The sequence below is a fragment of the Temnothorax curvispinosus genome, unplaced genomic scaffold (assembly GCF_003070985.1).
Source record: "Temnothorax curvispinosus isolate PA1 unplaced genomic scaffold, ASM307098v1 QBEX01018070.1, whole genome shotgun sequence".
In the NCBI taxonomy this organism is placed as follows: domain Eukaryota; kingdom Metazoa; phylum Arthropoda; class Insecta; order Hymenoptera; family Formicidae; genus Temnothorax; species Temnothorax curvispinosus.
The window spans coordinates 1-10,045 of NW_020227850.1; the positions used below are offsets into that span (position 1 = coordinate 1).

The window sequence follows — 10,045 nt, forward strand, 5'->3', positions numbered from 1 at the left end:
TTAACTAAAACAATGTTAATTTAATTATTAATTTGACTAGTCAATGGAGTTAAAATAACATCATTTGTGTTATAAAATAATAAATTTCGACACATGGTAATTAAAAAGAACAAAATGTTATTTAACTCAAGGTATTGGTTTAAATTTTATCTTTTGATATTTAATAGCGTAGGGACAATTATAGTAACTATACCACTTTTTATTTAAATAGAGTATATAGTCTAATGACTATATGTATAGAATACTTTGTAATTAATTGTAATTGCAAGCCGTTTTATCAGATACTGTAAGTCTAAGTGTGTTATTTCTACACCCATATACGTTTAAAAATGACAGATTTGACTGAAGCTTGTTTTACATGTTTTGTTGCGTGTTAAGGCTCCTGTTCACTCACTGTAGCCATCTTGGATTGATGACGTCAGAAGCGAGAAAGTCATGAAAACATATCATGAAAATTCTTGCGATTTACACTAAAATAAAAATGCTTTTTGATAAAATACCACCTGTGTAAACGATAAAATAGATTTGTAAAATACACCGAAACATCCCGTTTTATATAGTAATCCACATTTGTCGAAGTGAATGTTGCCTAATCAAGAGCGAAAACAAGCCGTTTGACAGCTGCCGAATTGAAATAAGTATTTGCTTGCACATATTAAATCACGATAAAGTGGATATCTTCGGTGTATTTTAACACTATCACAATAATTTTAAATGTGACACTGCATTAAAATGAAGAATAACGCTGTAAATCGCAAGGATAAATTAGCTTTGACGTGTCATTTTTTGCCAAGTGTGACGCTGTTTGTGCGAAAACGCGGAGTTGGCTCGCGAGCCAGCAGGAGCCTTAAATCAACATGTTTAATCATATTAATATTGTGGCGATTATATCGCTATGTACTTGGCCGCCGCAATAGCTCGAATCGAAAATAAGTAGCGAGGTCGAAAAATAAGGAAAGACGTTAGATAGGGAAAACATAAACTCAGGTAACGGTAAGCGAGAATGTTACAGGCATGTCTCAAACAATAACACAAATCGACCGAAATGTGACGAGCGTCTCCTCGAAGGACACGAAGTCCGGAGAGGAGAAAAACGATCGCGAGAGCCCGGGAACGGAGAGACGACGATTCGACTCGGCGACTCGTTAGAGGGTAGACGTATCCGCGTGAGCGAGCTATCGCGGGACTTAGAATATATCGCGAGCGGTACGACTTAGAATGTAACGACCATATCGGAGATTAAAGACTGTATTGTACTGCACTCAACATATTCTTACTCGCCCTTCCCAAAATATGTTCAACTGTGTTAAATGGCTTTATTCAAAACGACAAGAAATGTGTAAGAAGAGCCTTAGTAAAAATAACACACTTGGATTTGCAGTGAATTAACCGTATAGAAAAAGAATTTCTTATGATTTCATAAAATTATACTTTTTAAATGAAAGAAAGTTACGCACATTGCACGTAAATTTCTTCAACTTATTAATACGCCATGAATGTACTCGATGCATTAAATTATGCATTTTATTCGTTGATATTGTTTACGATAATCTTATCGTCGCACCTTTAATCGATTATACGCGTACATATCGATGCTGCGAGATTTATATCAATATTACTCGTATAACGAACTCTTTCCGTGAATATATCTCCGATTTAAGATCGATTTAGACATAACCGTGCCGTGTTCGTACCGTTTACGGACAGAAAGATTTAAACTTATTTCACACGTAGGTATCCGGCACCGGACTACCGATGCCGGGTATCCGATCGATTTTCTTTGTTTTCACAAATCGGCTATCGGACAAACGTGTAAATGCTCCCATATTAATCCATATACTTCGCGATCGGATACCCGGTAGTCCAGTGTCGGATACGTGTGAAACAGGGCTTAGTCGAATTTCATCCGTTGCATCTTCGAATATCTTTGAATTCTTAATTAGTGGCCGGATCGTCACTAGTTAGTGGTAGAGTTGCAGGCGTTTTGATGGGAGTTTTAAGAAGATATTCGATTTTGAAGGTCTGCCGTGAATGTCATTTGCGTTTTGATGATGATTTTTTAAAACAATTCTAAGGTTTTGCAGTTTTTTACTTATCAAGAACTCTAGAACTTTTCGAAGGGAATCAAATGAACTACTTAGAACTATTTTGACTTTAAATTAAACTTTTTTTGTTAAAAAAAAATAAAAAAATTTTCTTTTATTAGGAACTCTAGTATTCGTCCAAAATGCTTCAGATGAGCTATTCAGAACTATTCGGTCTTAAAGTTGGGTGTGAAGTTAGCATTCCATTTTTTAATTGCCTTTTTCAAAGAAAACAGCAAATTGAGAGAGAAAATTATCTCGCCAGTAAGTGAAAAGAATTCACTTAGGTGTATTTTATTCAACCCAACTGGCCAACTTTATTAAATAGCACGCTACGTTTCGACCTCGGGTTTAGGTCCTTTTCAAGCGTTACGAGTACAAACTATTAATTAGTTAGGCACAATGCCTGCTACGCCACATCTAAAAACTAATGATAAAAAGTATTACGACATGTAACATATATAGTTCACAATTAATAAAAATAAAGTGCTTACATAATTTGTTCGTTGATAATTAAAATATATAGAAGACCGTTGACACGGCATATTCGATCGTTCGTAAAGAACTTGTCGAGTCGGCGATGTTACTGTTAATGTGCGGACACGGATAACAACAAAACAGTACCGCTCAAAGCGATCAAGAAGGGGGAACAGAGTAAGAAATGGGAAATTATGTCTTTTCTATAATACGTTCGTAGAGAGCGTTGAGCTTCTCTGTGTCTCTTTGTAAATTTATATTATCGTTGAATTTTTTTTATAAAAAACATTTCTGCTATTTCCCTCTTCTTAGTCTGTTTTTCCTTATGTAAGATTAGTGGTTTATTCCAGTCGAAGTCGTGTCCATATGACATTCTGTGACAGCTAACCATGGAATGATTACTGACGTTCTTCTTTATATCATTTTTCAAAGAGTTAATCGCCGGATCTCTTTTTATAAACATAAAAATACTCTTATACTCTTTGAAAAGAAGCTGGTACTCTAATCAGAACTAAAAAATATTAAAGTAGGGGTGCAGGGCGGCAGTGTGGTCTAGTGGTAGATCGCCAGACTCGTAATCTGAGGGACCAGGTTCGAGTCCACTAGAGCCATGAAGCATGGAATGTTTTTCCGATAGCTGCGCCCCTCCGTGCAAGATAGGCTTTTGTGTGGAGAAAACTAGGCTCCGTCTTTCGGAAATAGACGTTAAGCCGTTGGTCCAAAGGGTTAAAGTGAGAGGAGAAGGATAGTATTGGTAGTAGATTGCGAACCCTGCGGGGATATGCAATAAATTACGAATTTTACAAAAAGTAGGGGTGCGAACTTCACACACCCATCTTCGTCAGTATCTGAATTTTCATCAGACATGTCAGAGTTTGTTAGACATTGCGTTTGTTTTTTTTCTGCAGCTTGTATGTATGGTGGAATCAATAATTGTACGGCAACTGGTGATAGTTTTTAATTCTTTTTGTGGCAGACTTTTGCAAACTAGATATATATATATGGATCAGATGTGATCATAAGACGCAAAAAACATCTTCTGTTGGGTAATTATTCAGTTTACACCCCTCACCTCCGATTTTGATGAACTTAGGCTCAATCGACGCGTTTTTGCACGAAACGAAAGAATCTGGCAGAAAAAAGTGTCGCTCTGCCCCGCGACGCGAGATATTAATCGTTAAAGTTGACAGGAATCAAGTTATGATTCCTGTCATACCGACGACATGTAGCAACACTGAACGTGCCCTGCGGCCACATGCGCATGCTCAGTGGTCGCACGTGCATGTAAAACTGCGCCAATTTTAAATGAATCAATCGTGCAGAATAACCAAGCATCTCAATTCAAGCAGTTAGGTCTCACGCTGGGAGTTTTATTAGTTTAATTATGCGTGGGAAGCGCACACACACACACACACACACGGGGTGCGAGGGGGGGCCTTCGGCCCTTCCCCTCCCCCGCACCCACCCCGTCGGTAGGCAGCGTGGACCTCGCTTTACAACATAAAGTACATGCTAAGTTGTAAAACGAAATTATAAAGTACATGCATGGGGGAGGGTGCAGGGGAGAAAAGCCTTTCTGTTCACGTGCGCTCACGCATGTAAGCCCCCTTGCACCCCGTAACTTTTACTAACACTCTCACGTGCGGATCGCCCTGAAGAGCCTTTTTCCATTTGCAGGGTACTCTCGTAAACGTGTTCACAATTCTTTTTACGTTGGCACGTCTCAGTCGCGTCTGTAGTTATTACAAAGATTGTTCACGTATATAGTGTTGAATATGTACTTAACTAAGTTATACTTTATAATAAACTTTTTCTGAAAAACGAAATCTTTCTGTTTTCTATCACGTAGCGTGTTTAAGGACAAGAAAGATAAATTAACTTGAGGAAATAATTTATGATTGTAACAATATATTTGAAACATTGAAATTTTACATTTTAAAATAAAGCTAGATGTGTATGTAGTGCTGAATTAAGTAAAATATTTCAAAGTAATTAATCACTCACAAGCACTATTAAAAGCACTGTTAATAGTATTTTTAGTAGTGCTTTTAAATGATTAATCACTAGCCAAAAAATCACAGTATAAATTTCTATAAGGGATGTAGCTCTCTCTTTTTCTCTCTCTCTCTCTCTCTCTCTCTCTCTCTCTCTCTCTCTCTCTCTCTTTTTCTTTCTCCTCTACGTTTTGAGTGTCTACAATATTTTCAACACAAACACATCATCATCTATGTCAATTTATTTCTATTGTGCACAACACACATACGCTTGTAATGTAAAATTATGAAAATATACAAATTTTTTACTCTTCCGAGGCACTCGTATCCAAACACAAGAAGGTATGGCGCAATATAATATATTGCTATACGTGTTGCGCATTTGTGTTGTACATTTTTGTAGGTGTATTTATACAATCGTTAAATTAAATTATAGGCAACGTACGCGTTTGAAAAAATAAATGAAACGATATCGAATATCATAATATTTGGAAAAAAAATGATACTCTTGCCGTGGATCCTCGTATGTCACAACATAACGTAAAAAAAGTTTTCTGTAAAAAGCTACCTTAATATTTTTAAGTTAAATAACGTCTTATTTACTTGTTCAATTGATCAATTTTATGTCATTCGGTACAAGTGACGAAAAATTTGTGAAATCAAAATACAAGACTAGTTGCGTGTTCCTTCTATTGAAATACATTTCATTTCACATTTTTACCGTAGCGTCAAGAATTTGAGATAACGTGGCGAACGGTATAAAACCGTCGTACACTGCACGTTATAAAGAATATATCTGTACGAGAGAAAGAAAGCGTGCGTTGAACGTCAACACAACGTTACAAATCTTTCCACACGTATCTAGTAGTAATATACATATATATATCAAAATAAATCGTCGTTCAAAATACTGTAAATATAACGTTGATAAAGATTCGCGTTTTAAATATTCCGTTCCCTTTGGAAATATTCGTACATGTATACGTATATATAAATCCTTTAGAACGCACGTTTGCGCAAATACGTAAAATTTGTTCAATACAAGGAAACGAAAAACAGAGGTGTTCCGCACATATCAAATAAAAATTGTTATATATCGTGACGCGCGTACTTGCGCAAAATAATGAATGCAACTCGTCGGCGATAAACATGTATCACGTTTGCAAAATTAACTAGTCTATTAATAATTAGTCTAAATTTTACGCGATATCTTTATGAAAAATGCAAAAGATGATTTGTCTTGAAACAATAATCACTCGCTCATCTCTCCATGTCTTCTTCTTCTTGGTTTTCTTCCGTGATCTTTCGTGAAAACGAAGCTGTCTTTTTAATCGCGGTTTTTCAGCCTTCCTCGCGTACTTGTGTCGATCAAGGAATCAAAAATAGATGTATTTATTCAGTCCTGAAATTAAATTGTAGGCAACGTACATATTTGGAAAAAAAAAACCCTAAAACGATATCAAATATCATAATCTTTGGAATTGATCTCACTTACCGACGACGACAACGACGTTTCGCCGGAAAACATGGCCCCGATAATTCATTAGACGGCAACGGCAGTGACGACGACATATCGATGACGGTCTCTGGTTGGGAAGAGACGGATATTGAACGGATCGGCCGCTCCGCATCTGCATCTTTGTCTGGACTTCTGTGAAAATATACCACAAATTAATTATTCATGCATCTATACACGCACATGCAAAACATCTTTGCGCGTAAACATATATATATGCGTGCCTACACACACAAAAGTGCGAGCGTGTACGTCGTTAAATACTCACGCATCATCATCATTGTCCTTTGTCCTCGAGTCCGACGATAGAAAATCCTCATCATAATACGTCAACGTTGACGCGCTGCTAATACTCAGCATTTCTGCTTGCATTTCTGTGTAAAAAAAATTTTTTTAAATTATTTCAAATCACACAATATGTGCGCTTACCGATAAAGTTTATATTCTAGCGTGTATATGTATATCCGTACGTATGCAACGAAGCGTGTAACGTCGCACAATCCTCGATGCTCCAAACATGCTGCTGTTCTTACCTTGGTCATGGCACGAAGAGCATCTCTTAGCACCGATCATTCTCGTACTATCACTGTCGCTATATTCGCTCAATTCTATGCCACACCAAGGGCAAATCTCTTCACTGCGTATTGAGCTTGGGCTTTTTCGATTTGAGATTGAATTTTCTCGTTGTTGATCCTGCTCCTGCTCTTGCTCCTGCTCCTGCTGCTGCTGCTCCTGCTCCTGCTCCTGCTGATGCTGCTCCTGCTCCATCTGTAAAAAACCAATTTTATAAGATTAATTTTCCAGTTTGATCGCTTCGCAAACACATGTTGAGAAAAAAGTGATGAAATACTTTTTTTTCCTTTTTCCAGTTATCCGAGAATCTGACTCGTCTGATTTATTGCAACGCAAAAAGAATAAATGTATTGGTAAGATGAAAAAAAAAATAAAACACACGACCGATGAATACGCGATACTTGGATGCCCAATTTTTGGCCAAGGAACTGAATATATAGAGATAAAAATTTCTGCTTTATACACATTATGTATAATAGAATCTGATTGAAATAATTATTGAATTAATTTATTTCTTCACCAAGACTCGTTTGCGACAGAGGTTAAAGTGAAATGTGAACGGACCAAGATACGGCAAGTCAAGCAGGACGAACCGCACGATCTCACGCGTATCGATGCAAATGAATAATTTACATCAAAGATTTGAAAATATGTTTAACATTTGTACTTACAATGAGCGTATAAAGATCCTTATACCATGATAAGCAAGGTCACGCCAGATCTTGGCGGGAAAATCGATGAAACCGTAGAGCACGAGAGCTGGGTTTGAGTGTTTGCAGAGCTTACACCGCAACGCGCACACAGGTGTACCACGCCAACTGTACGTAATACGTCCTATAACTGTATACTAACGATTTACGTCTCCAAGAGCTTTTTACATATCAAATGTATATACAACGTTCGCGGGAGTCTGTCGACGTACCATTCGGGTTCTCGCCGCGATATCCCACCCTTTCGTAGTACAGCCGGTACCGTTCACGCGTAACAGTCGTTGTACGGACCACGGACGTTTTGCCGTTGCGTATCAACAACAACACCGTCCGCATCGTTTTTGTATCGCGTCGTGTGAGACCTGTCAGTTGAATCTTGGCTTCGAAACTACTCTCGATCTCTCGCTTCTTTTCGTGAAGTTTCTCGGAGCCTCAAGATGTTCTCTACGATAAAAGAAGACTACGACGCAAGACGCGTTTTATTATTCTCGTAATACGCAAAGGCTAAAATATGAATAATTTGTTAATCTAGATACTGAAAAATCTAGTACATTATATTATATATAACGTACGTATACAATTCCTTACGTATCAACGATTTCGTAAGCAATTAATTAAAAAAGTCACTTAAATATTTAAGTTAGATTTATTAGATATTTATAAAAATGTAATTGACTAATACAATTTAACTAACCGAATCGTATTACTGTCCGCGCTGTCTGTGTGCTGGAAGCGTTTGGTCTTTCATCACATTTCTGTAAATACTTGGTAGGCATGACGCCACCTCCATCGACAGACTGTTGAGGAGATTGCCTACGTCTGTGACGACGACAATTGCGCCTACGATCGCCGGGACTGAGATTGTTCGATAATTACCGATTCTCTCTCGCACTCACCCAAATCTGCAATAATATAGTAATTAACAAGATGCACATGTACAAATCGTTAAATATTTTATATATATTTTTTTTTTCACAAATGATTGTGCCTTTATATCGTTGAATAAAGTTAACTTAAAGTAACAAAATCCATTGCAGAAATAATGCAGTGTCTTCATAAACATATTCACGTGGCTGATATTGTAGATATTAAAATTATTATAAACATTAGAACTACTAAACCAGTCAAAATAACTGATTGTATTTTTTTAATTACTCAAATTTATAACGGTGCATTTTCTGAGATTTTCCATGACTTTTGTTGCAATAAGTATATGAAAAAATTGATCAAATTACTTTACTTAATAGCAAATAGCAAAAATTAAATAGCATACTTAAATAGCAAAAATTATTTATCGACAGTTCAAATTTTAAATCATATCTAGTTACTATCGATGACAGCAACTTAAGAAAATCTAATATTATCGCTATAAAAATCGCCAAGAGTAGGTATAAACAGTTAATAATCTAGTGTGATTTTTCACTTTTACGACAACCACTAGCCAGTCATTAAATTTTATTGTCTCTCGTCAAGTGTCATAAAGAACCGTTGTCAGTCAACGCTTCATCAAATACGTCCTTTTATATTCGCGATAAACTTTCGACTACCGTTCTAGATAAAGATACTTTTGTTTTATTCAAGCTTGATTTGTGTTTATAGAATTTAACGACATCATGTTGGGAAAGACATCGTGTATTCAATCTCAACACAAGAAGTATTTGTTTAATGTATTAAATAAATTTGTTAAAATATCTAGCTTTAAACTATTAAAAAAAGTTAGATGCAAAATACATTCGAATCTAACAGCTGTATTAAAACCTTTATTTATCGCCCGTACAAATATCGCGATAAAACAATACTTTTTCATTTACATCGCCTATCAAATCTGAAATAAAATGAGAATAAATAAATTGAATAAAATATTGGCTTTGATACAAATTGATAGTAAACGGTTATTAATTGCGGGAATTGAGCATGCTCAGCTATTAACTGACAATAAGCTAATAATTTGTAGAAAATAATCGTTTTTCGATGGAACGCGGTGACACAGGAAATACAAGTATCTCGCATTGCTAGCTGCCGACTTGAATCTCACTACACGAAAGAAAATATAGCGCCCTGCAGTCTGACATATGTATCAGACAGTTTGGCTTCTACGAAATATTTAACGAAACATTTAATAAAATATTATTAAATAATTGTACGACGGAATATTCCGTTCAATATACATATTTGAAATTTATTTCGATAAATGAGTTTTATTGCACATGCGATTCGTTTTGTGAATTTGTTAGCGTCGGTTAAAATAACAATTAATTCCATTTAATTGAAAAGTCTGTTTAAAGAGGAAATATTGTTATTTAAACACTAACTAACAATATTTTAAAATTTACTTTTAAATCTTTTAATGACAAAACTTGAATGATAGATTTAATTATTCCATTTAATAAGAATTATTAAATAAATTGTTTAAAGAATAAAATTTATTCTCGTTTTAATAAAACACCTATTTATATAAATTACTTTATAATTATTGTTGTTATTTTTTAATTTTTATCCGAGAGTTACATTTAAATATAAAGCACTTTATGAGTGCAAAACTGTGCACCTAAGAATTATCCACCTTATTTTGAAAGCTTGCGTTATGCACATTATAATTTCTCTGCGATAGAATCAACAACAATATGCCAATTATTAGCAATAAATAGTTTCAGTTTTTAGTATGACTTTAATTATCTTATTCATAATAAT

General features: G+C 35.6%; 1 protein-coding gene across 4 annotated transcripts; it reads right to left on the reverse strand.

The window, feature by feature from the left end:
- Positions 1-4,690: 4,690 nt before the first annotated feature.
- Positions 4,691-8,272, reverse strand: LOC112468097 (myb-like protein AA). Of its 4 annotated transcripts, none has more exons than XM_025037137.1 (7): positions 8,049-8,272; positions 7,567-7,814; positions 7,316-7,462; positions 6,605-6,839; positions 6,340-6,445; positions 6,051-6,206; positions 4,691-5,957 (listed from the first exon to the last, which is right to left on the reverse strand). In XM_025037137.1, the coding sequence occupies exons 4-7, from the start codon at positions 6,837-6,839 to the stop codon at positions 5,948-5,950; spliced, it is 507 nt and encodes a 168-aa protein (XP_024892905.1). In that variant the 5' UTR covers positions 7,316-7,462; positions 7,567-7,814; positions 8,049-8,272; the 3' UTR covers positions 4,691-5,947. The 4 variants fall into 4 exon arrangements, with proteins under 4 accessions (XP_024892905.1, XP_024892906.1, XP_024892903.1 ...); XM_025037138.1 differs by having other exon boundaries at positions 6,051-6,203; positions 7,316-7,484; XM_025037135.1 differs by having other exon boundaries at positions 7,316-7,484.
- Positions 8,273-10,045: the final 1,773 nt, after the last annotated feature.

Excerpts from the sequence above, each read along its gene's own strand:
- LOC112468097 (XM_025037137.1), bottom strand. The coding sequence starts at position 6,839 with ATGGAGCAGGAGCAGCATCAGCAGGAGCAGGAGCAGGAGCAGCAGCAG. Across the intron at positions 6,446-6,604 it reads CTCTTCGTGCCATGACCAAG|AAATGCAAGCAGAAATGCTG; the intron begins GTAAGAACAGCA and ends TTTTTTACACAG. Across the intron at positions 6,207-6,339 it reads AAGGACAATGATGATGATGC|AAGTCCAGACAAAGATGCAG; the intron begins GTGAGTATTTAA and ends ATATTTTCACAG.